This window comes from Rattus rattus, chromosome 18 (assembly GCF_011064425.1).
Source record: "Rattus rattus isolate New Zealand chromosome 18, Rrattus_CSIRO_v1, whole genome shotgun sequence".
Lineage (NCBI taxonomy): Eukaryota > Metazoa > Chordata > Mammalia > Rodentia > Muridae > Rattus > Rattus rattus.
In genome coordinates, this window is record NC_046171.1 from 388,168 (window position 1) to 415,281 (window position 27,114).

At 52.6% G+C, this 27,114-nt stretch overlaps 1 protein-coding gene across 2 annotated transcripts in view; it reads right to left on the reverse strand.

The window, feature by feature from the left end:
- Positions 1–334: 334 nt before the first annotated feature.
- Positions 335–27,114, reverse strand: part of Col18a1 (collagen type XVIII alpha 1 chain) — a 61,339-nt gene continuing 34,559 nt past the window's right edge. The window contains exons 8-41 of one of the 2 annotated variants that reach the window (XM_032888739.1): positions 26,357–26,383; positions 25,530–25,592; positions 25,349–25,426; positions 25,038–25,094; positions 24,723–24,881; positions 24,234–24,287; positions 23,127–23,153; positions 21,110–21,241; positions 20,579–20,641; positions 19,911–19,937; positions 18,896–18,931; positions 18,318–18,389; positions 18,026–18,061; positions 17,668–17,757; positions 16,660–16,689; positions 16,521–16,547; positions 16,143–16,205; positions 15,773–15,847; positions 14,096–14,122; positions 13,839–13,892; positions 13,389–13,463; positions 11,583–11,651; positions 11,106–11,148; positions 10,513–10,575; positions 7,086–7,129; positions 6,640–6,777; positions 5,984–6,128; positions 5,831–5,904; positions 5,433–5,561; positions 5,297–5,329; positions 3,684–3,953; positions 2,919–3,116; positions 2,295–2,410; positions 335–1,566 (exon numbers count right to left, since the gene is read on the reverse strand). In XM_032888739.1, the coding sequence (XP_032744630.1) occupies positions 1,353–1,566; positions 2,295–2,410; positions 2,919–3,116; positions 3,684–3,953; positions 5,297–5,329; positions 5,433–5,561; positions 5,831–5,904; positions 5,984–6,128; positions 6,640–6,777; positions 7,086–7,129; positions 10,513–10,575; positions 11,106–11,148; positions 11,583–11,651; positions 13,389–13,463; positions 13,839–13,892; positions 14,096–14,122; positions 15,773–15,847; positions 16,143–16,205; positions 16,521–16,547; positions 16,660–16,689; positions 17,668–17,757; positions 18,026–18,061; positions 18,318–18,389; positions 18,896–18,931; positions 19,911–19,937; positions 20,579–20,641; positions 21,110–21,241; positions 23,127–23,153; positions 24,234–24,287; positions 24,723–24,881; positions 25,038–25,094; positions 25,349–25,426; positions 25,530–25,592; positions 26,357–26,383 (2,808 nt within the window). In that variant the 3' untranslated portion in view covers positions 335–1,352. Of the gene's footprint in view, positions 1,567–2,294; positions 2,411–2,918; positions 3,117–3,683; positions 3,954–5,296; positions 5,330–5,432; positions 5,565–5,830; positions 5,905–5,983; positions 6,129–6,639; positions 6,778–7,085; positions 7,130–10,512; positions 10,576–11,105; positions 11,149–11,582; positions 11,652–13,388; positions 13,464–13,838; positions 13,893–14,095; positions 14,123–15,772; positions 15,848–16,142; positions 16,206–16,520; positions 16,548–16,659; positions 16,690–17,667; positions 17,758–18,025; positions 18,062–18,317; positions 18,390–18,895; positions 18,932–19,910; positions 19,938–20,578; positions 20,642–21,109; positions 21,242–23,126; positions 23,154–24,233; positions 24,288–24,722; positions 24,882–25,037; positions 25,095–25,348; positions 25,427–25,529; positions 25,593–26,356; positions 26,384–27,114 lie in introns of both variants that reach the window. The other variant, XM_032888738.1, reaches the window with a different exon arrangement.

Genomic DNA, 27,114 nt, shown 5'->3' on the forward strand with positions numbered 1-27,114 from the left:
CCATGCATCCATGCAGACCGCCGGACGCCTGTGCACACTTGTGCACATAAGGCATGGATGGTCCCGTGCTCGTGTATTAACTGTACCCACCCAAACATGTGGGTCTACACACCCGACACAACGTACACCGGTGTACTCACATGCGCGCGTTTGCCTGTTCATGCGTGTGCATACGGGCCTGTATCCACGTACACACGACTCTGTCCATCCTCACCTATGCTCCCTTAGTAGGACTCCAGTTAGCAAGCGCAGGGACGGAGGCTCTCCCCGGTCTCATCATGGAGGATGATTCGCCCCTTTCGTAATAGGGAAGACAGTTTATATAAACCAAGCGTCTGTATAAAAGGTCATTTTTATTTGGTGCCTCTTTGAAATGGCTTCAGATCACACATTGTCACAGAACCAGCCCCACTGGATTGTCCCAATCCTTGGACGGCAGAGCCCGAGGCAGGCACAGTGGCTTTGATCGACCATTTGTGGCCCTGAGCACACAAGTCCCTCCACAGGACAAGTGCCTTGCGTGGCTGCTGAGAGATTTGCGGACTTCAGACTGAAGAGCGAGGACAAGGGACTGCCAGACCCAGGCTCTTCTTGGGCTTGGCTGGGGTTGGGTTCTGCTCTGGATGGGATCTCAGGAGTCACCAGAGAAGCCACTCTGAGTGACAAGCCCCATGTCGTGTATGGCCCTCAGAAAAAAAAAATGAGCACCCAGGCTGAGTCTGGCCACATTCCTGGTCTCTGTCCACGGTGACAGGAAATGGGGTCAGATATGGGGGTCACTGTGAACTTGGAAACCTGCTCTGGCAGGAAGTGTGGCTGCAGGAGAGTGGGGGAGTCGGGAGAGTTGGGTCCCTCTCCTCAAGCATGAGGAGAGCCAGTTACCACATGGATGAGCAGGTGCCCGCCTGTACAACTGGCCACAGCCACTGGACGGTGAGAGGGGAGCCTGAACTACCCTGTGCTCTCCCCAGCACGTGCGTGTGACTGCTCTGTGAAGGGTCTGCACAGAAAGACGCCAGGCTAGAGCAAAGTCTGCAGGTCTTAGGCAGCAACTCTAGGTCATCAGCCTTCTGCCGAGACCCAGCTATGGTCCAGCTATGGTCCCGCCAAGCTTGGAGGAAAAAGGAACCGTGACAGGCTAGCCAGTTCAAGTAGGAGAGGAAGGGCAGGAAGTCTACTGTAAATGTTTAAAAAAATATACTCTTTGGCTTCCTTTTATTTCTTGACGATTACATAAAATGTGAACTACACAGGGTCGTATCCTAGCCAGACCCTGGGTGCTGGCTGGATGCTCCCTGCACCGTGTCAAAGTTCTGCATCGCCTCTGTCCGCCCTCTTAGCTGGCAGAGGCCCTATTTGGAGAAAGAGGTCATGAAGCTATTCTCAATGCACAGGACGATGTAGTTGTTGTGGCAGCTCTCGGCCTTCTGTTCCAGGAGCCTGCCCGACAGCAGGGAAGAGGCCTGACCTGTAACCCCAGTAGCTTCAGTCCTCCACGTCTCACAGTAGCTCTCCATCAGCCTGCGCCCACTGGGGTCTGAGCCATGCCATACGCTCTTCTGTGGCCTGCAAGGTATACAGACTGTCAGCTACCCGGAGACCTCTAGGACCGAGAAGATGGAGGCCAGCCGCCATCTTTGGGGAAAGCAGGGCAATGGGACAATGAAAGGCCCCTGTGACCTACAGGACTTAGGTCTACCTCTCAGATGTGCACCCCTCAGAGGGTATTGAGGGTGCAGCCTGGGTGGGCCAGAGGACCTCTGGGCTGGCCTTTCCTCCACGGATGAGATAGAACTGGCTTTCCTTGATGCATGCTAAGAGGGTACTTGACTACCAGGGCTTAGTCATACAGCTCATGCAGGGGTCAAGAAAACCCTTATGGTGCCTCTTGGGGAAAGGAGGTGAGGGCCCAAGTACTGTGCTAGACACATTTGTCCAGCTCCCCAAGTCACTCCTCAGAGAGCAGGGTCATTGAAACAGGAGTCTCATCTGCCAGGTGCAGAGACATGGGAAACGACACCATTCTGAGGACAGTCCAGCCGCTGGTCAATATTTCAGGTGCATTCTATGACCAAAAGCTAAGCTTTCTTACAGGATCGGTGGCATTTACACGGCCAAGAAGCCACAGCTGAAGAAGTGATCTGCTGGGGCTTTAAGGGTGCACACAGCACCATTGCTTAAACCATACGGCGATCACCCATTCCCACGTTCTAGGCCCCCTGATTTTGTGTACTGACCATTATCGGTCTAGAGATGGAGGTCTTGGTCACGTCTCTGAATGCTGGGGGACCTACCAGGCTGGGTGTCTCAGGACATCTCTGCCGTCGAAAGAAAAGATGCGGGCCCCAGAGTTCAGTTGACCCTGGGAGCCAGAGAACAGGGTGTCCCAGCTGGGAGATAGTACCTCATCCTACAGGAGACACAGAAGGGACCTCAGTCATCCATCACATCGGAGAATGACCATTAGGGGAGATCACAGGAGACCAAGGAACACATTGGGCTGTGGCAGAGAGAGCCTCTTCTCCAAGCCCATCACAATGGGAGAAACCCATAGGGACCCTCCCAAGCCTGAGGCTATGTAAGCCCACACCATTGGTTCTGGAAAATACTACTGCAAGGGCCCCGAGAGTCCCAGCTCTCTATAGGAAAGACCCAGGAATAAAGTCGCATGATGGGTCCTGTGGTAGGCTAAGTGGAACATAGAAATTACTCCATGCCCCTTTGGGCTATGTGGGCTATGTAGAAATGTCCATGAAAAGAAGCCAGGGCTCTGGGAGGGGCAGGGATCCAAGGGGCTTGGTGGGGAATACTGAGGAATAGTAAGCCCTGCTGTGAATTTCACACCTCAGACCCAGGCCCGGGTACAAATGGAGACAGATTCTTAGCCTTCTAGAACCCTCAGGTCAGGTTCCACCCACCTTGAGGTTGACGATGGGCACAAAGCTGCGGTCAGCACGACGTACGATGCTGTAGAGGTCCTGCAGCCTAGAGGACAGGAAGGCCCGAAAGGTGCCAGACAGCCCCACGGCTCGGGCTTGCTGGAAGCACTGGAAGTCAGCCCCACGGATACCACGCATGCCTCCAGACAGAGGGGTGTTCAGTGCCACCAGGTGGAGCTGCCGGAAAGGTCACGGATGGTCACAAGATAAGCAGGGTCACCCGTGACCTTCTAGCCTGTGGCCTGCATACCCACAGGCATAGCCCATGGAGGGATGAGACCAGTTACTTTGGTGACGACCTTCAAGCAACCCTCTCTCCTGGCCCCTCTCAGCCTAGAGCATCTGAGGCAAGTCTCAGGTACTGTGGAGTCCCAGCAGCCCCCATGATAGCCCCGATACTCCTTTCCGGTGAGCAGAGACAAGGGCCAGCTCAGCCTGTTCCACACCCTGGCTATAGAGCAACTGCCCATGCCTGGCTGCCCCACCCTCCGTAGGACAGAGACACGGCCTATGCACAGCCCACTGCCCTCTTGTCTGCTCTATTAAAGACTGGCAGAGACTAGCTTCTAAAGAGCTTGATTTCATCGATAACCACTAAGTCACCGGAGAAAAGCCAAGTCCCTGGCCTACATGGTGAGTAGCCCATATCAGTCAGAAACCTACCCATAGCTCTGGGGGGATTCCCTCTGTCCTGTCAGGACTGGGAGCTGGATGGTCACACAGTCCTCAACCCTGGACACTCACCATTGGATGAAAGTCCTGGTGAGTATGGGCAGGTGAGGGGGAGGGGTGGGCTGGCGGCCGGTGTTCATGAGAACTGTGGTGGTGGTGGTGGTGGTGGTGGTGGTGTGGAACTCCCGGGTAAGGCTGGCGGTCCGGCAGACGTGGTGGGTTGGCCAAGATGTCATCTGCTCGCCAGGGTCGTGCCGTGGAATAGGAGTGCTCCCTCCGGGTATATGGACTGCCCTCATGAAGCTGTACCAATGGAGGTTGCAAGGCAGCTACCTCGTTGTCCTAAGAAGGGACATACACAATGCCTGGGGTAGCTCATCACCTCAGTTATCCCCTTCCTTTGTCTATTCTGTACACTTAGGCAGGACAGGGCTGGCCCTGAGGTGGTAAGGAAGCTATACCCTGAGCTCTGGGGTTCAGGCTTGAGCCAGGAAGACAGTTTTGTCTCAGCACAGCTTCCTCAGGGATCCTGGGTACTGGTCTAGCTAAAGACATACATTGTCTTAATCGGCTGTCGAATGTCGTTTGAGGTCACTGGGAGGCTGGCCCTGGAGTTGCCTCTTACCCTCTATTTCACACCCAAGCATATTTGTCCCCAAAGCACCCTCCAAAGTCTGTGATGGTATTTATATGCTTGACCCAGGGAGTGGCATTACTGGAGTAGGTGTGGCTTTGTTGGAGGAAGTGTGTCACTGTGGGTATAAGCATTAAGACCCTTGTCCTCGCTGCCTGGAAGCTAGTCTTCTCCTAGCTGCCTTTGGAACAAGATGTAGACCTCTCAGCTCCTCCAGCCCCATGTCTGCCTGGATGCTGCCCTGTTCTCACCTTGATGATAATGGACTGAACCTCTGAACCTGTAAGCCAGCCCCAATGAAATGTTGTCATTTATAAGAACTGACTTGGGCATGGCTTGGTCACAGCAGTAAAATCCTAACGAAGACAAAGGTCCCTTGTCTGGAGATGGCCCCACTCGCTGCGGCATGGAGAGAACAGCAAAACAGGCCAAGAGCAAAACACAGTGCCCTTGAGCACAGCTAGAAGTCAACCGTTTTCAACCAAGGTGACCACTGTTTATCCCACAGCAATAAATATCAATGGGGCTCAATGGGGATCTCCAGCCCGTGCCCCGACTTCCCCAGTCAGTTTCTGCTGAAGTTCGAGAGCCTAATTTAGTGATGGCATTTCTACTTGTTGTCATCTGTTTGGGGTTTTTTTTCCCCCTTTGGAGGCCTTACCCAAGGGCTTCTGCCCACGACTCTCTTGGGAACTCCAGCCTGCTGCCTTAAAGGGGCCTCCCAGTCACCAGCTTTTTGCTGCGTGTTTTGAGTACTCAGTTTGACGGTGCTTTAATTTTTATCTGTCCTCCTGTTAATTATTCTTTCACTTCCAGCTTGCTGCGTACTCTGTAAACCCGCTCACTCCAAACTGAAAAATGAAGTTGCCCTGTGGCCCACTCCTTGCACTGCAGGGGCCCCGTCATCAACCTCCAGTCACACACAGTTGCTTCCTGCACTTCAAGTAACAATGCGGATCTCGAGGAGGCACTGACTCAAGTCCTGGCCTTCCTGTGCTCCGTGGCCCCTGCTATCCTTCTAACAGCCAAACGGAGGGGGAACGCTCCTTACCGTCCCGTGCGGGAGGGCTGTCCGGGCCTCCAGCTGAAAGACAACAACAGCAGGGGTTATTCCAGGCCAGGGCCTCTCCTCTGTAGCCCTCTTCCCACGGCCCCTCCCTCTGGAAGAGGGTCCCCTGAGAACTCACCAGCACCTTCCGGAAGCCATTTCTAACCCGTACGTAGAGCTCTTCCCTCTCGGCCACAAAGATAAGCCAGCCCTCCGGCACCTCACGTATCTTGTCCAACATGGTCTGGTAGGTAGCCCAGATCCTTACCTGCTAGAACCCCGACCCAAGTGCAATGTGAGACCCACTGCCCAGAGCACCCAGAGCTCCCATTAAGGAGGCCAGAGGGTGACTCTGAGTAGGTCAGGATGTCCCCAAGTAAGAGGAATGGAGCTTAAAGTAAAAGCCTTGGGGACCCCATAGTCTCACAGACACTGAACTCTACACCCATTCAGACTGGTGGCGAAGACTTCCTGACATGGCATCTGCCTCCCCACCCCTACTCCAGATTGTCAGACCTTGGCCAACTGGACACTTACCCCAGCAGAGGCACCCATGGCTCCTGGGGGACCTGGGGGGCCAGGTGGGCCTGGAGGACCAGGAACACTGACAGCTACAAGAGAAATCAAGTTGGAAACTCCTGTCTACCTGGGCAGCCCTCGGCAATCCAGACCCACTCTCCACATTCTTACTCTGTCTATGAGGGCCAGGGAATGAGGGAGGTCCTGGAGGTCCCGGAGGTCCTGGGGGCCCCTGGCGCCCCTCATAGCCAATGCCAGGAGGTCCCTGCGGGCCAGGAGGGCCAGGCGGACCCCGAATGCTCTCTCCTTTTGGACCCTAGGAACAACAAAGAAGCCCTTCATTGGTGCCCTGCGTATCCTAGGCTGGGACTGTAATTGCTCATAGCCCCAGAGGTAGAAGAAGTCTTTAAGACCTATATAGCCCTGCCTACCACAGAGTCCCTTTTGTTAAGAGATATGGTCCCAGGACAAAGGAACAGCCCCAGATCTTCCGAGTGTTCCAGTCAGAAGCTAGGCCCATTGTTCCCTTGAGTCATCATGACAGTGGTGATGCCCTACCCCTGGGGCTGCTCAGTGCTGCTCAAAGCTAGGGACAGCAGCAAAAGAACAACCATAACACAGACACACAAGGCTAGCCTGCCCATGTGCCCACCCAGCCTCACGCTCACAGAGAAGCTAATAATGTAGGTTCTCGGGCAGCTAAGCTTGCAGGGTTTGGTCTGAGTCTTTCAAGGTATACAACCAAGCATGATGTGCCCCTTGACTGTGCCCAAGCCCACAGTGTGTGAACACCTATAGGAAGCCTAGGGGTCGGGGGGAGGGCTTACCGGAATCCCAGGGTATCCAGGAGGGCCAGGGGGACCAGGTGGCCCAGGTACACTTGAGCTGAAGAATCCACCACCAGGAGCCCCAGGCTCTCCCCTCTCTCCCTTCCGTCCGGCATCCCCTCGGTCTCCCTTGTCCCCCTAAAATGGTTATCGGAGGCAGATGAGAGTTACAGGTCAGCACCGACTCCATGAGTCATGGGCACCTCCTTGGTCCTTGGCGTTCCCCGCCCACCCCCAGATCCAGCTCAGCTCCCACCTCCTGCTGTATCAGCCCCACCCCCACTGGCAAGGGACAGCGAGTGTCCAGCCGACACTACCAAAAGGCCAATGTAGAATGGCTCGATGTCATTAGACACTTGTCAGCAGGGACAAAGGCACCGGCCCGGATATCAGCCACCCAATCAGGACATCCATGTGGCCCCACCTTGACCAACAACCTCACCTACCTTCATTTCGGCTTCCAGGTGGAAGAGGTCAAGGGGGAACTGCCCTGCAGGGGGCGTTAAGTAGGTTAGGATCCTATAAGGTATGCATTCCCCTCCCCCACGGTTTGCACTCCCCTCCCCCACCCCGCCCGCCTCCCTTGATTTGTGTGAGGACCACACATTTTCTTACATTTACCCCACATTAATGGATTTTTTTTTTTTAAGATAATGTTTTTGGTCATGGCGTTTTGTTTTGTGTTTTGTTTTGTTTCAGAGTTGCGCTTGTAAATGTTCACCACTGGTCAATGGCCCTTCTGATCCATCACCATCCAGGGGGCCTGGAGAGATGCGCTCCCTCATTCTGACAGTCACCCACGGATCCCCATGGGGGTGTGCATTAAAGACCCGCTGTGTGAACTGGCTTCTTCCCCCGGTCTCCTTGCTTCAAGAAGCCTGGTCCTGTGCCCTCAGGCCTAGGGTCAGTCAACAGGGCCCAGGGCTCCTCCCTCCTCTGGGCCATTTCCTCTTTGTTGACTCTTGCCTACGGAGGCGGGAAGATGTTTTGGCCTCTTCTGGAGAAGTAACTTGATCTTTTTTTTACTTCACAAATGAGTAAAACATAACTTCATTTATTTCTGTCTGGGGAACACCTTCTTGTCCTCATCAAATATGAGGGTTGGTTTCTAGTACGCTTGGATGGAAGGCACGGAGACATTCCATTTAAGGCCTGTAACTCTGTGAACAAAGGGTTAGTTCATTCTCTCAGGGGCTGCCCTCTTCGGAGTCCTTGCCTTGTGGAATTACTGTCTGGAGGCCTCTTGCCACTGTATAAGGTAGTCCTGAGTCCCGATGGCTCAGCTATCTTACAGGGCTGTTACCTGGGAACGGAAGTGACAGCTACCACTAGTAGGACCCAAGCTCCAGCCCCTATCCTAGGACCTCTGTAGAACGAGGTCGTGGTCTATGGGATCCTGTGGCCTATATAGCAAGGTGTCCCACTGGCTTAGTTATTCCCGGCTTCTAAGATGGGCTTCACCAGCATCCCAGCCCAGGCTGCCTTAGGGTCTTTTGTTTCTCCTTTGACTTGCAAGCTGCCTGAACCAATCCTCCAGGGCAGGGATTTTTACATTCACAAGACTGCCTCCCACTGCAGGGACCGATCCCTGTGGTTGGCCGATGAACCCTTCTGTCTCCGTGTTCAATTAATTTCTTTCTTTCTTTCTTTCTTTCTTTCTTTCTTTCTTTCTTTCTTTCTTTCTTTCTTTCTTTCAAAAACGTCTATCCATTTTTTCCTCTGTAATCCCGAGGGTCTGCTACTGTAGGTGAGTGAGTTCAGTTCCTGGATTGTCCTGGCAGATTGAGTTTGATCAAGACGAGCGCTTTTCTACTCCCAGCCACATTTCCCAAGATGCACTTGGTGACAGACGCAAATTGTCCAGGGCACATCTTGCTGGCCACGGCTAGCTCCCTTCTCCCAAGACAATTCCCTCCCCATCCCCACCTTCTAGCTTGCCCATCCTAAGGAAGGGGTCTCCCTTTGTCTCTCTGGGCAGCCAGTCCACGCCCGTCCTGGCTGCGGACAGAAGCGCCCATGCATAGCCACTGAAAACCTGAGTTTAAATCTATTCTGTCTTCTCTCTCCCCGGCTGTCCCTGCTGTGTGTTTCTCCTTCCTTCGTCTTGATTTGCGTCAAACTTTCTTCTGTATTCTTGTTATTTTTCCGTCAGACATCCAGCTGCACATTCTTGGTTTTGGCAAGTTCATCTGCAGCCTTGACCCCAGCCAAACATCAGAGAGATGCTCCAGAGAGTCTGGGCCTATGGCTGTGCAGCCTGGATTCTTCCTGCTGGGTCGGTCAGCTGTTTCCCACCTCCCAGCCCTTTCTGGGACTGCTTGTCTCCCCCAGGAGGCTTGCCCTGGGCAGCAGGCTGTTTGATGCTCAGACTGTCCTCTTCGGACAGGGTCATACTGTGGCATCCTGTGTGAATTCTGATGTGGAACATCAGAGCCCAGCACCCCCACCTACCCCCCCTTTACATTCTGAAGTGCTCAGGGTCTTCTGGCTTTACTCATTTCTGCCAGTTTTCAGTTTTCTTGGGCATCTTTTGACTGTGGGAAGTATTGCAGATCTTTGGAAATGGAGCCATTTTGCCCTTAATTGCTGTTTACCTTTGATTGTCTAGCGACGATCGTGCCAGATGATTGCTGTGTCCTCCCTCCCCTGGGGAGCTTCTCTGTTTTGGTTTTCCACTGTCTGGGTGCTGAGCTGGCCCCTCATAGCTTACCCGTGCTGTCTCAGCTGGTCATGTCCACGGTACTCCAAACTCTCGCATCCCAAGGTTTACCAGACCAGACAGCCCTCTTCTCTGAGATGATTCTCTTTTCTTTTAGGTCTGGGACATGGTGCTCTCTAAGTCTTGGTAACGACTTCCCAGGAGGTACCTGGTCTCGTCTCGTCTCGTCTCGTCTCGTCTCGTCTCGTCTCTTCTCTTCTCTCCTCTCCTCTCCTCTCCTCTCCTCTCTTTTCTTCCCTTCCCCTCCCCCTCCTTCCCCCACCACACACCTCTGGTTGGTTCTTTTTTTTTTTTTTTTTCCGGAGCTGGGGACCAAACCCAGGGCCTTGGGCTTACTAGGCAAGCGCTCTACCACTGAGCTAAATCCCCAACCCCTCTCTGGTTGGTTCTTTGTTCAAGTGTCTGTCTTCCTTATAATGCCACTCACGGTGAGTGCTGTCGGCAGGCAGAACTTGGGGCTCCAGAGTTTGATTTTGCTTTGCTTTGGCAGGATCCCACTAGCACACAAACACGCTAACACTTTTGTGTGTTGTTGGGGTTGGATGAGTGGGTGTGGCCTCAGTCTTTTTGTTTGTTTGATTGGTTGGTTTGGTTTAGTTTAGTTTTTTAAGACACAGTATCTCTGTGTAGCAGTCCTGGAACTCCCTCTGTAGACCAGGCTGTCTCCAACTCAAGAGATCCTCCTGCCTCTGCCTCTGCCTCTGCCTCCCGAGTGCTGGGATTAAAGGTGTGCACCACCAGCTCCCAGGTGAGGCTTCTCAACTCTTAACCTGCTTTCCTAGATGGGCTTGGTGGACGTTGGTCAGACCAACATGGGTGCTTGGCAGGGAATGCTCACTGCTCACTGGCAAGAACAACCTTGCTTGTTTCTATCAGTGAGCTGGGTGACAGGGACATCTCACTGAGCTGCTCTTCCCCACACACATACATCCCCAACCTCCAGGCCCTAGCCCTGAAATGCTGACTGGAGTCCCTAAATCCAGCTCTAATCAAGACTGGGTAAGCTAAGAAAGCGCTTTGTCCCTCCAAAGGGTTGGACAGCAACCATGGTATAGGGGGTGTCTAGCAAGCACCCCAAGGGGTCTGGTCCCCAACTCTAGAGCTAGTTATCCCCAACAACCCTCATCCTGGACAGTAGTGCAGAACATGCTCACCTGGTGGCCCGGGTGGGCCCACCTCTCCTTTGTCACCCTTTGGTCCTGGAGGCCCCTGCACACCTGGAGGAAGAAACCCCAAAGCTATCAGGGAAAGTCCCTCCCCCTACCAACGATGCCCCCAGTCCTAGCTATTGTGGGCACATGGTGGGCCTCGACCAGAAAGGCTGCCGATGGTTGAGGGTGGGAGAGCATAGTCAGAATTAGGGCTCATTAGGAGCAATGGTGTGTGTGAGGTAGAGAGAAACAAAGCTATGTGTTGGGGGATAGGAAGCCACTACCCTGTGCCCCTACTGATGGGTGGTATTGTTCTCGCACCCATTCTGAGAAATCTTGGGTGGTCACCCCCCATCATCAGTGCCCCTAGTTAGACTCCGTGGACAGTCACTCCAGATGTGTGCACCATTAGAAGTCAGGTACGGTTACAGGCATGACCTAGCTAAAAGGTACTCAGGAACAAGATACTCAGAGCTAGCAGAGAGGTTGAGTCCCACAACTTCCTTTTTCCTAATCAGTTTGACGTTACTATCCTGCGGCCAGCTCCTACCAGAGCCCCAAACCTCCAAAGGAAATGTGAGCCCCGAAGCCCTCACCTTGCTGTCCTGGTAGTCCAGGTCGGCCAGACTCCGCAAATGCCTACAAAGACCAAACGTGAGAGGGGGAGTGTGTGCTGAGAGTCAACGCTCTACAAAACATGACTACCAGAGTCCCCAAGGCAAGAAGTCCCAGGGGCCCTCCCCAGAGCCATATCGGCACCCTTTCCATAGGAGCACTGAAGTAAAGGTAGGGTCTATATCAAGAATCCTAGCCATGGTGATCTGCTCTCACAGGTCACCTCTTCCCTTTCTAAGTTTAGTAAAACTGGGGCACCCCCAGCACCTGGATCAGAGACCTGGGTCAATCCAGCTTGAGACTGTCTCCAAGCCCCAGAGTTAAGATCCCCTCCTGTGTGGGATCAGTGCTCATCCCCTGGCCCTAGAGACAGCCAACCCGAGAGACCCATCCCAGAGGCGATTCCAAGGCCAGCAACTGGCGAGAAGCCTGTATAGAACGAGGCTGTGGACACTTACATTGCTGTCATAGACGGGCACTCCGGGAGGACCTGGGGGGCCTGGAGGCCCAGGGGGGCCAGGCAGTCCCTGTGGAAGAAAGCTCTAGTTAGTCAAGGTCACCGCTAAGCCATCAGTGTAGGCTAGGGGAGCAGACACGGGCTGAAAAGCAGTTCAATCAGGAAGCTGAATGCGTTTGATGATGTAAAAACCAAGAACACATTTCTGACTCTGGTCCACGGGCCTGCCAGCTAGGCCTGCCTGTTTCCTGCCTAGGGTGTTCTTCTTTTTCTTTCTTTTTTCTTTTCCTTTTTTTTTTTTTAAAGATTTATTTATTTATTTAATATCTGTATGCTGTAGCTGTCAGATACACCAGAAGAGGGCATCAGATCTCATTACAGATGGTTGTGAGCCACCATGTGGTTGCTGGGATTTGAACTCAGGACCTCTGGGAGAGCAGTCAGTGCTCTCAACCACTGAGCCATCTCTCCAGCCTTGCCTAGAGTGTTCTTAAACCACATAGGGGCCACATGAGCTATGGATAACCAAAGTACAAGTAGTCCTGCTTTCTCCTGAGATCCCTAGCTGCAAATTTGGAGCTCAGTCACTCAAGAAGGCTTTGACATGAATAAATGACATCTTATTTTTACATATTCAAGGTAAGGAACAGCCTAACTCCAACAGTCACATGCTGCCTCTACAAAGAGCCTCTGTGTAAGCCCTGAGGACCCAGGTAAGGAAAAGGAATGACCGGGGCTTCTTCATCCCACTAGGGTACCCTGCGTTGTCTGCTGTCCCCAGGACAACTGTGAACATCTGTGTGGTTTTTTTTTCTTAAAGATTTATTTATGGTATGCATGTGAGTACACTGCCACTGTCTTCAGACACACCAGAAGAGGGTGTCGGACCCCATTACAGATGGTTGTGAGCCACCATGTGGTTGCTGGGAATTGAACTCAGGACCTCTGGGAGAGCACTCAGTGTTCTAAACCGCTGAGCCATCTCTCCAGCCTGAACATTTGTGCTCTTGCTGGCACCTCCAATGGAGGAACACAATCCTCGCAAGGAACAGTATTCAACCTGATTTTGGAAATCACAACTGAGGATAAAATCCAAGAGGCAGTCTTTGGCATTGGGAAGGACAAGGCTGGTCTGTGACTGAGCCGGTCCTGCAGCTCTGCAGACGCTGCAGTTTGCTCTCCATTTTGCCTGGGTGTTGGTAGGCCCAGCCCCAGTCCACAGAGAAGGCAGCGGACAAGAAACCTGGAGCAGCAATGACCAATCAGGAGTGTGAACTCTCTGAAGTACTTATATCTGGGTTTCCATGCCTATCTCTGTGCCCTGGGCAAAATGGGTGGGAGGCAGGGGCCACAGGCGACACAATCACTCTGGGGAAGTCCCTGAGTTTCTGGGTGGCTGCATCCGGTAGAAAGGGAAGAGACACCATGACACTCACACACACACACACACACACACACACACACACACACACACACACACACACACAATCCTTAAGTCCCTAAGGCAGCAGATGGTTTTAAAAGGTATAAAGCTATGTTGATGGGTCCAGAGAAGGGATGTCGTAAGGTCCCATCCCATGGTTCTCTTCTGGTATAGGAATATGCAGATATGTCTATGCACATGTAATTGTGAGTGTGCTCACACAGTATTTATGCAAGTCTGCCTGTCAGGACCGACATGTCTGGTTACATCACCAGACGTCTGAAACAGCTCAGTAGATGAGCTGCAGAGGCCCTGGTAGCCATACCTGTTCCCTGGTGTTCCAAGCCACCGCCCACTTCCCGTTACAGGTTACAGGACACTTACCCTCATGCTGGACCCAAGGCTGGCTTCTCCAGGCTCCCCTTTCTCTCCCTTTAAGCCATTTGTTCCGGGACGACCCTGGACAGGATAGAGTAGCAGGGCTTCTTGGACACTGGACAGCCTGTGCACAGCCCCATCCTTCCCATGATCAAGGCTTCACACCCCAGCCCCAGTCTAGGCCTTGCCCAGAAACTAGGAGAAGCAGGACACTGACTAGAAGGACACAGGTCAGAGCCCGGTCTTTGCCCAGAACCTCCTATCAGGTGTCAGATGAGTTGTACTGCGCTCCGTATTAAATGACCCATGTTAAGACACTGGCCACACAAGTATGACAGCAGCATCAGGAGGATGGACAGAAGGAGCAGCTGTCCATTTTCTCCTAGGCCAAGCCCTCTGTAACCCCAGACACTCTCTACCCACTAGGTCCCACTTGTAAGGCCACCAAATCCTTACCGGCCGTCCAGGGAAGCCAATTTCACCCTTGTACCCAGGCCGTCCGTAAGGACCCTACGGAGAAAAGTGATGAGTCAAGGGATGGGTGGAGCCTCCTAGTGAGGAGGGAGAGGCCGTCCCCAGGAAAGGATCACCAGGACTGCCATCTTTGAGGAACCGCCTGTTGCCATCTGGTGTAACCCAACCCCATATTTTCAGGGTTGCAGTTGATACAAACCCTGGGGCCATGAACTCAGTGTAACAAGGGCACTACTCACCGGGGGTCCTCGGAAGCCTGGTTCTCCCTGAACGGGGAATCAGAGGTACGTTAGGTAGCTATGACTAACCTCACCCACTGCCTCCCAGAGTCCTTGCCGCACCCATGTGGATGTGCTAGGCTGGCAACCGAGGATAATAACCATCCCAGTGGGACAGGGCAGACACTAGCATTAGGGACTGTTGTGGTTATTATTTAAAAAATAGGACCTTTTCTCCCAGGCTAGTGCTGGCACCGTAGGACCACATGGCATCTACAGGGTACCTTCATCTCAGTGGCGGCCAGTTCCAGTGTGGCACCACACCATGTTACCTCTAGTTATCCTCTAGCCCCCACTGCTAATCACCCTTTCCTGGCTGGCAAGCCAGGGACTCTCTGGTCCCAGCAACCTGGTAAAATCAGGACTCTAGAGGTCCGGCAGCGGCTGGCTGGCCTATCTGGGCACTCTGCCATGGACTCTGCCCACACTCCCAGCATCCGCCCCCTGGTCCCAGCAGTGGCTAACCTCCCACCGCTCTCTGCCCCTGCTCTGTTTACATTCCCAACACCCGCCCCCTAACAGTTACGGTATGAACTCCCAGCAAGCCATTAAACTCAACTCAACAAGCTATAATTTAGCAATCGGATTTATATGTTAAATTCTCAATCCGCAATACATCCACACAATAAACTCACAACCAATTGATAAGTTGACCTCTAGAAATCCATCCCTTAAGAAATATTCATAGGGGTTGGGGATTTAGCTCAGTGGTAGAGCGCTTGCCTAGCAAGTGCAAGGCCCTGGGTTCAGTCCCCAGCTCCGAAAAAAAGAAAAGAAAAAAAATTCATAACTAACTATGGCCACTTAAGGCCACATAGATCTGGGTCGTCCTTCTCTGCCTCCATCTTGGTTCTTCTTTTTGTCCCTTCTCCCCCTCCTTACAAAAATTTTGTTCCCCGCCTTACTTTTTACTGTCCAATCGTGGGCCTTTGACCCACCCTGTGCCAGCCCTCACCTGCATAAAGACATCAACCTACCAGGGACGAGGTCCAACTTAAGGCACAGATGGGTGTTCCCTGAGTCCCCGAGGGTAGGTTCAACTTACAAAGCCCATAGCTAAGGGCACCCAGACCTAATTCTATAGAGCCCCTGGGAGCAGAGGGTTCTCTGGGCCTGGGGAATCTAGTATCTAGTTAAGGTCACCTTCTAACAACACTGTAGGCCAGTGAGAAATTATTCCTCAGAGGCACTGTGGCTTGCCAAGGCCCCTCCCCCAGTGCCTCCTTGGAAGGGCCGCAGGGGTGGGAACCTAAAATACAGAACAACTCCTAGCCAGCCAAGCAGTTCTGTGCTCAGTTCCTGCAGGCGCAGATCCATAGGAAGGGGGAGGTCTAGATACCTGTTACACAGGGTAAATGAACACGGCCCCCCAAGGTCTTGGTCCCTTTCATCTCTCATAGAAAGAAGGCCTGGCAGTGGTCAGTATCACTAGTCTCCCTATAGGTGACTTTGGCCAACAGGACCAAGCTATAATGCAAGCCACTGGCAGGTATGGGAGCCATGAGAACATACCCAAAATGGTTGCCAGGGGCAAAGGTCAGAGGGTGTCATGATCTTACTTCTCTATCGGAACACCCCCCCCAACATACACACACACACTCATGCTGTCTTCACAGTATTAGGGAACCCCAACCTCACCTTGGCTCCCTTCTGGGCCTGGCCCAGGGCTCTGCCATCAGGGCTAAAGATACTGCCTGGTTCTCCCTTCTCACCCTGGAAAAGCAAGACAGGAAAAGACAGGTCAGGCCTCACCCATTGGCTTTCAGATACCCACAAACCAGAAGCAGCAAAGGGAGGGGGGAGTCTTGGCCTCTATGGGAGAGTTTATGACCAGAGCCCTCTGAGACAGAGTAACAGAGATGGCATATCCCAGGATTCTCAGGGCCCAGCCTGCCCCAAGAGCCATCGTCTGGATAGATAAGATAGAATATCTTGCCTGTAGCAGGGGCAGCAATAAGGCTACCCCCTGGTTCCTGAGAAAGGAGCAAAAGGCACCCCAGCCCTTTACCTTGGGCCCTGGAAGACCCCGCTCGCCTTTGGAACCCAGGTCACCCTTCGGTCCAGCAGGTCCCTGTAGTGACGATCAGATCAGAATGAGGATCCATGACCCACTGTTCCTCAGTCCCCATAACTCCCATAGCCCTTGCCCCATGTTTGCTCACGGGCCAGCCCTTCAGAGTGGTGAACAATTGCACGTGGCAAGGACACCATGCTACACCATCCAGACCCCATTTTCTTCCTGAGAGCATCATGACCTCAAGGACAGCGACTGTCCCCACCCAAGCTTACACTGCTGTCCTGTGCATACCAGGAGCATAGCCCACGCCCACCCCCAGTGTCAGGGTATCGCTAGACAAGCATGCACCTTGGAAGCAAAGCTACTTACAGGAAAGCCTGCGTACCCTGGCTTGCCCTGTGAAGAGAAGGGGCACCATGAGTTGTGGGGACACCCTGCTCTCACTGGTGCTCTAACCCAGCCGCCCCCGACCCTCTCTGAACTTTCTTAGAAGCAAGATGGCGCTTACCTCAGGTCCCGGTGTGCTCACTACAGCTCTCTGTCCCCACGCCACCAGGAAATACAAATTCGAGGGGAAGGAAAGAAAGCCACCTTTGAGTTGAAAGTCACCTGCTATCACGTTAGCCACGAGCTCAGCAAAGCTAGCCCAAAGTGGAACTTAGAAGAAAACTGTATTTTTAGCGGTGTGCCTGGACTCTCTGTAGACGGCCAGCTGACAGCTGACCCATTTCGTGGGGAGTCCCCCTTTCCAGCTTGGGGTGGCTCTCCAATCCTGTTACATACAGATCCTGCTGCATGTGACCGTCCTGTGGAGACAGCTCCACCTACTGGAGGGCTTCTCCTATGCCTCGCTGTCAAGCCAATGTCCCCTGAATAAAGGCCAGCTCCGGCTTTTGATCTACCCTGGTCCCAGAGCCCTTGACCTTGACCCTGCACTGTGGTGTCTGGCCCACTCTTGGAAGCATGAGGCCCAGGCTAGGCTCTCTTGTGACCACTCACATCCTTTCTCCCAGGACCACATCGTGCCCATCTCAGAACTGATGGACAGACTCCAGAAAGGGAAGTAACCAGCCGGGATCACGAATGACAACTACAGCTGGATTTGGGCCTAGTTAGCGGCCCAACCATGCTCTGTCCAGGGGAAGCCTCTCCCTGGCAGGCTCAGCTCCTCGGGACCCCGCATCTCCCTCTCAGAGACTCAGGCTTCTCACTGCAGAGGCGTGAGCTTGGGCAGCAGCTCAGCTCCTGGGTTCTGTGGTGGGGCCGTGAGGGACCCATTTACTCTGGGCCTGGACCCTTTGGATATGTTGCTTCGGCGAGCCCAACAGGGCAAACCGTAGCTTCTACAGTGTAGAAGGCCTAGAAGCTTTGGCAAGGAGAGAACTTGTAGCCAACACAGACAGCCTTTTCCTGAGAAGCCAGGGCCCCTCTCGTGTCCTTCTGATGAGGCAGCTAGACCATCTTAAGGCAGTACCTAGACCGAGGAATGAGCCCCACAGCACTCCAGGGTACTTACATCCTCATTTGATACATAGATCACAGGCCCTGGGGGGCCTGGAGGGCCAGGGAGGCCTGGCCGGCCCACTCCATCTTTTCCTGGGTTTCCCTGGAAGAGAATGAAGAGAACGGTAGAGAGGTGAACATTCCAGTGTCTGGCCAGATCCCAAGAGCCAACCCACGGTCCAGGTACTAGGTTTGTAGAGAGTAGCTGAGGCCATCCCTGTTAACACAAGGGTCTCTGCTCAACTCTCTGATATCATGCGGGCAGCCAGGTGGTTTGGGCCTGAGGCAGGGGCTTAATGGGACTCCCCACCCCAGGCCTGGGCAGCTCAATTCTTTGTCCCCTCTGTAACTCCGGCTACAGAGACACTTACCTTTTCTCCCTGGGTCCCTTTCTCTCCTTTGGGTCCCTGCAGAGACAGGAAATGAGTCCTTGTAGACAGAGCCAGAGTCCCTTCAGGAACCAGCCTACCTGACCCTGGCTTGCAATGCCGACAAGGACTCTACGTTTCCTTGAGCCTTGGAGACTAGAGAGAGGGGGACCCCCAAATCCCCAACTAGGCTTGCACTGGGCTCCACAAGGCACAGTGTAGCAGGTTGGGGACACAGATGTCCAGGATACCCCAGTTCTCTTCCCAAGGGCTTCTTTTCTGCCCCCTCACTTACCGGGGGTCCAGCTACACCCTCTCTTCCTGGGAGACCAGGGATGCCCTGGACTCCGTCTGCTCCGACTTCTCCCTGAAACACACAAATAAAAGATACAGAGTCAGCCCTGCAGCCCACAGGAGCAGAGACGCCTAGAGAGGGGGCCACAGCAACCATGGATGGGTACGGCCATCACCTAGGTTTCTGCGGGCTACTGGCTCAAGCCCTGGAAGGGTAAGACAACTCTCCCCTTGAGAGGTGAGGAAGATGGGGTAAAGGGAGGATGGTAACAGGGAAGAGGGAAGGGAAGAAACTTATTTTCCCTTAATTAGTGCAGGGCTCTGTGGGTGTGCCCTACGACAAGGACTTAACGTGGGTAGTTTGCTCTGAATCAGGCATGTTAAGTTACAGAGACAGAAGTAGACTGGAGGAACCAGAACCAGAACTGCAGAGGGGTCTCATTCATCCTCCTCTTAGGAGGCTGCCTCTGATATGCCTGACCTACCCTCACCTATGGCCTACAGGGCATAATTTCTGGTCTCTTCAGGCCCTCCCAATCCCCAGTGGACCGTGTGCCCGACCCTGGGTGAAGTACGTACCTTGGCCCCAGGTGGCCCAGTCACTCCAGGATCCCCCTACGTGGACAAAAGGTTCCATAAACTTGGGGTATCAGCTGGCCCACCCCCAAACCAAGGTGCATTCTCCTCTGTTAATCACTCAGGATTCTCGGTCCTAGCACTTAGGCTCTCCTCCCAAGGGTCCTAGAATCCTTGGTGACTAAGCTGAGACCTAGAGGCCCACACTGGTGAAAGGTATGAAATGTATCCCAGCATCATGGCGGTTGGATAGTTCTGGAGAGCGTAAAAGCAGGAGGCAGGTCTTAGCATCTCCACTGTTAGAAACAAGTCCTCTGAAGTAACTTCCAAACATTAAAAAAAAAGGGGGGTTGGGGATTTAGCTCAGTGGTAGAGCGCTTGCCTAGCAAGCGCAAGGCCCTGGGTTCGGTCCCCAGCTCCGAAAAAAAGAAAAAAAAAAAAAAAAAAAAGAAAAAAAAAAAAAAAAAAAAAACAGTCCAGTACAAGCCCATCTGAAATCCCAGTCTTTGGAAATGTCTACCCCGTGTTTTGTAAATCGCAGGAAAACATTCAGCTGAGGTCAGTCAGGACCCCCTGGTAGGGACTATTCTGGTGTTCTCCACCCTTACTCCTGCCCTGGGGAGTCTGACTCAAGTCTAAGGGAAGGTAAGGGCTATGGGGCTATATCTGTGGGCTGCTGTGACATGAGAAGCTGAGAACCAAACTCTCAGATCCTCTAGGACACAACACCCGACTGTCCCTGAAGCTGAGAAAATGGCAGAGGGTAGGGGGTTTGTGGGGGGGGGGCTTGTCCCTGGGCTCTTCAAAATTCTATCATGCTTCAGATGTATGAAGCCAGGAATCTCAATTCGCAGGGTTTTGGAAAGATAAGATATGACCCCACTAACCCTCAATGGGCAGGAAGGGGGCATGTGGCTATTTTCTATGAAGCCATAGGCTGTATTTTGCAAACTTCCATGCTGAAGTCCCAAAGTATTAATCAGTTAGGCAGATCTCCGAGAAAGGCCTCCCCACTCACCTTGATTCCCGGCAAGCCCGGAGGTCCCTGTCAGAGTACAGGAAACAGGTGTTAGTGACCGGATCTGTGTTATTGTTCCTCAGTTGATTCCCCCATCCCAAACCTCACAGCTCCTTCTATGGTAAAATGATCTCCCCGGGCAACCGAACTTTAACAGTGTATCCAGCTGAAAGATACAGGGGGATTCTTTCTGTTGTTCTTATGACCGCCCCCTCCACATTTGAAATGGTTTTACAATAAAAGTATATACTGAAAAAAGTTACAAAGAAAAATAACCATAACAATATTACTTTAACCTATTGTTACAACAGTAGTGGCCCTGGAGACAGGAGGCTGTCCTGGTGTCCTCCAAGGCCAAGGCAAGGAGGAGTGGTATCCTGGATGGGGCCATTGAATGGACCCTCCTCCCCCAACCCACTAACTCCTGTTACTCTAGCCAAGTATCTGCCACTTTCTCAAATTGCAGGCACAGAAGGATCAGATAGGGAAAGGACTGTCTATCTGACACCCTCTCTCCCATCTTGCAGACAGTTTGGAATCGGGTCTTTCTCAGATGGAGGATACTGTGGATCATATCCCTGAGCTGCTGGAGACTCCTTGGCCCACATGAGGCTGCTCCAAGGACACCCGCTGGCCTGGAAATCTCCTGCCTAGCTCATGGGCAGTACCTGCAGCCCACCGGAGCTTCGGGCTGTTGACCAGAGAGGTATTCCAGAACCTTCCATGTCATCCTGAAGGAAACATAAAAGGGATGTTTAGCCTCTGAGCCTTATTAAGGAGGAGCCTTCCCTAAGGTGAGGGAGGTGGAAACGTGGGGGATGGGAGGGGACCATGGATGGTTGACCGAGCTTGGGTTATGGGTAAAGTAATCGAACCCCGATAGGTAGGCCTCCCTGCTCAGTCACAGGGCTCCGGCTTGTGTGTGTGCAAGAGCAAAGTGTACCTGGGTGCACAAGCAGGTTTTCAGCAGTTAAGTATGGAGGGGCTGGGAACAGCAGCCACAGACATTGGACATAATGTCTGTGCCCAATTTGAGTACACTGAGGCCAAGCCAGCACTGGGCCAACCCCATCCAGGCATTCAGGGCTCAGGAGTGGGGGCCCAAAGACAGGGACAGAAGAAACCCACATGGTGACATGAGCTGGGCCCTGCCTAGAGCGCCGTGAGCGTCCTGAGTGCCAACTATAACCCAAACTCACAAATCCAGCAGCAGATCCTGGTCCTGGTGGCCCTGGAGGCCCTGGAGGTCCTGGGGGTCCAACTGGCCCAGGGAGTCCAGGCAAGCCAGACTTTCCAGGCATACCGATGGGCCCAAGGTCTCCTTTGCTCCCCTGTACAGACAGAAGGACAAGGTTACCACCACTCTTGGCCCTGGGCTCGAGCAACGCTACAGGCCACCCTGGAGAACACGTGCTTCCTTTACAACGCTTGACGAAAATCTGAAGACCCAGATAAAAGTCACATTCCACAAGGGCATACCGACAAATCCATGGTATAAAGCAACAGGGCCAAGTGACATTCACAGTTGCACAAGCCTGACACTGTGGCATTGGCTCTAACCCGAGTCACAAAAGCACGCCGTACATCATGGCCTGATACGGAGGCGGGAACTTGGAGCCCAAGTACGGAGGCCCTGCTCCAGAAGTCTCTGCTCCAAGCAAGTTAGCCCTGAAGTTGGATCTGGTGGGCCAGCATGCCCACCAGGGACCCTGCTGGTGCCAATTCACCTTGATGAACTGGAAAACTGAGACTACAGCGTTCCCTCCTGGGCCCTGACAGGCTGACGTAGGAGAGATGCCCCGAGACAAGCCAGACACAAACCTTCGTATAAAAGGTCTAGCTGGGTTCAAAGATAGCCTGGGCTACGTGAGCTGCTATCTCTACTAACAAGTTCCTTTGTATGTGACGAAGATCTTAAGTACCCATGCAAGTGTGGGATCTCCGGCTACAGGGGTAGCTATTCAGTTCCAGGGTTGTGCCTAGTACAACCGCCAGTTCTTCAACCTCAGTAAAATACATGTCTTACTGTCCTTGAAGGCCCTCCGTGTGTGCAAGTATCTACCTGTGGGCAGACCAAACACCTGAGTGCAGACACCAGTGTCGGTGTGGATATGTGTGTATGGTATGAAGAAAGCAGTGTGTGTGCCTGTTTACACACTCGGCCCAGCTCTCTTTTATCTCCTTCTGACATGCTTGTCTGCCCTCTGATACCCATGTTAGCTTCTCCCCACTGGATTTTCCTATCAGCCCCAACTCTTCCTTTGAGTGCCAGCCCGGATGCCTATTGAAATACAGGAGGGCCAGCAAGGCACTCTCTGCACAGGAGGATGCTGGGAGTACCATGAGCAGCGGGTAAGGGGACTATGCTGAATCAGACAGCTATGACCCTGAGGTACCTGACTGAGGTACCCCAGGAGTTCCCAGGGAGCCTTCCTTCTACCTGCCTTCTGGGAGCTCATTTGCAAACCTGACACCCCTGGTTCAATTGCATTAGCAGAATAGAACTGAGTGGAAACACACACACACACACACACACACACACACACACACACAAATACACACAACACACATAAATACACACATACACACACAACACACATACACACGCACAAACAACACATACACACAAACACACACAACACATAACGCAAACACACACATGAACACACACAAACACGCACACATACACACAAACACACAACACACATAAATACATACACGCAAACACACACATCAACACACAACACAAACATACAACACACAACACACAACACAAACACACACAAACACATACACATACACACACAAACACACAACACACATAAATACACATACACACACAAACACACAACACACATAAATACACATACACACACATGTACACACACAACACACAACACAAACACACGAACACATACATATACACACAAACACAAACATACAACACACACAAATACACACACATATGAACACACAACACACACAAACACACAACACACGACACAAATAAACGAACACACACATACACACAACACAAATACACACATACACACACACAAACACACAAATAAACACACACAAACACTGGTAGGGTTGTTGTCACAGTCACACTGAAAGCTACCTTTGCTGACTGGGGTACCCCATGCATCCTGCTGGGATACTTTTATTTACTAAGCAGGTAGCCCCAGCCCTACCAGAACGAAAATTGGTTTATACCTTGGGTCCTGGGCTGCCCGCATCGCCCTATGGGGGGAAAGGAGACGATTACAATAAAATCAGACGCATGTGTAGCAATTAGAGGAAATCAGACCTACTACCGATTATGCAGATTCTAGTGGTTTCTAGTCTGTTCCTGCCCTCTCATCTTGTCAGGGATGGAACCCCCCACCCCAGGGAACTCAGCAGGGAGGGGAGCCACCAAGGCACTAGGCCACAAAGCACCTAACATACAGACCCTAGGAAAGCCTCTTAGAACCTCCTGACCCCTGAGCCCTCTCGGCTTTGCTGAAAACAGACAAGCTCTGTGCACAGTTCACTTAAAACAGCGGTCGGTTCTCAGTCTGTGGCGGTCAAATGACCCTTTTACAGGGGTCACCGAAGACCATCGGAAAACAGAGATACATACAATACCATTCATAAAAGTAGCAAAATTACAGTTATTTTATGCTTGGAGTTACCACAGCATACGGAACGGTAATAAAAGATCCAAGTGTTTGGAAGGTCTAGACCCACTGGTTTAAAAGGACCTTCAGCTGCACAGCACCAGTGAGGGTGGGGAATTTTCTCATCAAACCCCAGAAGTGCTGGGAGCAGCCCTCTGAGAAAGCTCCTCACAAGTAACTGGCCTCTGCTCTCAAAAGTATGAGACCACAATGGATCACGGTTAGCAGAGGCCAGCCTGCCTCCGAAGACTCCTATCAATCTAACTACACGGAAACCTGAAGTAACCCTTTCTTTTTTTTTTTTTTTTTTTTTTTTTTTTTTTTTTTTTTTTTTTCTTTTTTTTTTTTTTCGGAGCTGGGGACCAACCCAGGACCTTGCGCTTGCTAGGCAAGCGCTCTACCACTGAGCTAAATCCCCAACCCCTGAAGTAACCCTTTCTAATGCAATGAAGCTGCTAGTCCTTCTACAGTGGTAAGAAACACACACTGAGACCTTGAAGTTAGGCCGAGGCCCGCTGGCCCCAGTACCAAGAATCGTCCTAAACTGAGGACATAGGTCATGCCCGATGGCCTCCCCCTACGGCAGGCACCCTCTGCTGACCCCCAAAGCATGCAGTGTCCACCACCCTGTGGTGACATCCCCCTGTAGGAGCTGACTTACAACACTGCCTTTCTGGCCGGCCACTCCTGGTGGGCCCTCTTTGCCTGGAGGTCCCTGGGAGACAGAAGAACAATGAGATGAGCTGGGATGGGACCCACCACGAGCAGGCAATGGCTGGCCACCAGAATTCCTAAGAACCAGGATCTAAACTGTTTCCCCCACAAGGTGCGCGCAAGGCTTAGAAGGCACCACCACAGGATGGAGATCATTTCTGTGAGCCGCTGATTCGCTGGGGAAACTAAGGTGGGAGGCTCCCATCCACCCAGTCCCGAGTGGTTAAATGTATGGCTCAGTTAGCTAGTGGGTCAGCACCCCAGAACCACCCCAGGGTAGCCTACTCCCCACCCCCATCACCCAAATATGAACCATCTCCACCTTGCAAAGGATCATGGGAGTCCTGAGGTAGAACTAGCAAGAAACCTCACATGACCACACCCCACATTCCTAGTCGAGAGGGTGCTCTGGGGCAGGGTAAGCAGCATGACTTACCGGGGGACCAGGAAAACCAGGAGGCCCTTCCTTCCCAGGCACACCAGGAAGGCCTGCAGGTCCTGGTGCGTACGAACTGTTGACCCCAAAGCGCCCTGGTTCACCAGGCAGTCCTGGAACACCAGGGGGACCTGGGGGACCAGGGAAGCCTCGTGGGCCCTGGACGGGAGAGATAAACCATCATAGAATACATGGTCCCTGCTGGGCAGTGGTCACACCCCCAGCTAGTCTTGTCCCACCCCCGAGGGTCCCCAGTGATGTCTCAGCCATCACACTCTACAACGTGCCCAGTGACAGTGGGGCGTGGCCACTTACTCTGAGGCTCTCTAGGTCTCCGCTGAAACCACCAGATCCCTCCATGTCAATGAAGGTCTGAGGGAAGGGCAAGAGAAGGCATCACAGGACGCTGTCCTGAGTTATCAGGGAGCACTACCCAGCTGTCCCCTAACCAACCAAAAACGCCTGAGATGGGAGACGAGACATCTTTGTCCCCACAGCCTAGACATCATCCCAATTGTGTAGTGGGAGCCCCATTCTCTTAAACCAACACTGTAGCTCCTGCAGGAGCTGGTTCCTAAGGTTGAGTACTGGGGCCTGGTGTGGAGGAGGCCAAGGGTGGAACTTACCAGCTTGTCCTGTCTGAAGGAGGGTCCTGGTGGTCCCGGAGGTCCTGGAGGTCCTCGAGGCCCAACACCAGGATCTCCCTGGAACATAGGACAGATCTATCACACTGAGAACACAGGGTCCCCACTTTCAGTCAGGAGCCGAGACAGGAAAGAGGCCACGCCTTTGTCTGCACATACTTACCTTCTCACCCTTAGGGCCCACATCTCCTGGGGTCCCCGGGAAGCCTTGAGGTCCAGTGTCACCCTAAAAGACAAGGGTAGGGGCTAGACAGAGGGAAGCAACTCTCTCCCTTCACACAATGATTCTTGAGCCCCAAATGCTCCTCATTCCAGAACAGGGGGCAGATGGGAGATAAGACCGTCCATGGAGGCTGGAATTAGCCAGAAGGGGTCATGCCAATCAAGGAACATCAGAGAAAAAAGCCAGGATTTAAAAGGGACAGCACTGCCTATGGAGAGTGCCCACTGAGTCTTATCACAATGCCTGGACAATGGCATATGTCCTCTTTGGAACTTAGTTGGTATGTCCAGGGTGTGTGTGTGTGTGTGTGTGTGTGTGTGTGTGTGTGTGTGTGTGTGTGTGTGTGTGTGTGTGTGCACGTGTGCATGTGTGCACACAGCATATTCTTATGCACAAACTCAAAGGACACCTTGGGCTCCAGGAAACCTCCAGTTATGATTGAGCTTGGGCTGTATGCTTTCTTAGCCCTGCCCTGACTTTCTGTCAGGTACAAAGAGCTCCCTGAGGCCACTCTGGCAGCCCGAAGGACCCTGTCTCCTCAGCACTGCACCCCCTTCCCCTCTTGAATGCTGGCTTCCTGGCGCTTTGTGGTGCTTCCTCCCCTCTGAGCATCTGCAAACACCACCTCATGGCTTCGGAAGTCACACGGGCATGGATAGATATAAAGTACAGCCCAAGTAGCCTGCCTCCCTCTGCCGTAGGCAGATGGCCCATGGATCCTATGTAAACACCGGATAATGTCAGGTGCAGAGAAAAAGCAAACATACCGGCCTCCCGTCTTCACCAGGGTCGCCCTGTAAAATCCAAGAGAGGCCATTATTAATGGAAGTGGTCCTGGTGCAAGTCCCTAAGACTGGACACAAAAACAATGGCCCTCCGACCCCCTGTGGGTTAAAGCTGAGAACTTGGACAACCATGTGCTCCAGACAGTGTAATGGTTAACACTGCCCTTAAAGTTTAGACTCACCATGCTTGAAAGTCCAGAAAGCAAGAAATGCCTCTAACGTATAAGGCCCTAACAGCTCGCTTCCCTCCCCCCACCCTGCCCCAGCCCTAGACACTGGAGAGTATTCTGTTTGTTTTATTTTTTGTGACAGAGTTTCTTTTTCTTTTCTTTTTTTTTTAAAGATATGTATGTATATGTGTGTGTGTGTGTGTGTGTGTGTGTGTGTGTGTGTGTGTGTATTATACTGTAGCTGTCTTCAGCCACACCAGAAGAGGGCCTCAGATCCCATTACAGATGGTTGTGAGCCATCATGTGGGTGCTGGGAATTGAACTCAGGACCTCTAGGAAGAGCAGTCAGTGCTCTTAACCGCTGAGCCATCTCTCTAGCCCTGAGACAGGGTTTCTTTGTATAGCCCTGGCTATCCTGGAACTAGCTCTGTAGACCAGGCTAGCCTCAAATTCATAGAGAAGGCATGCTGCCGGCACCACTAGGCTGAAGACTATTCTTAAATGATTGATTTTTATGAAATTCGTTGTTCTAGTAAGATAATCAATCCTAAGTAAGGCTTACTGCTATTT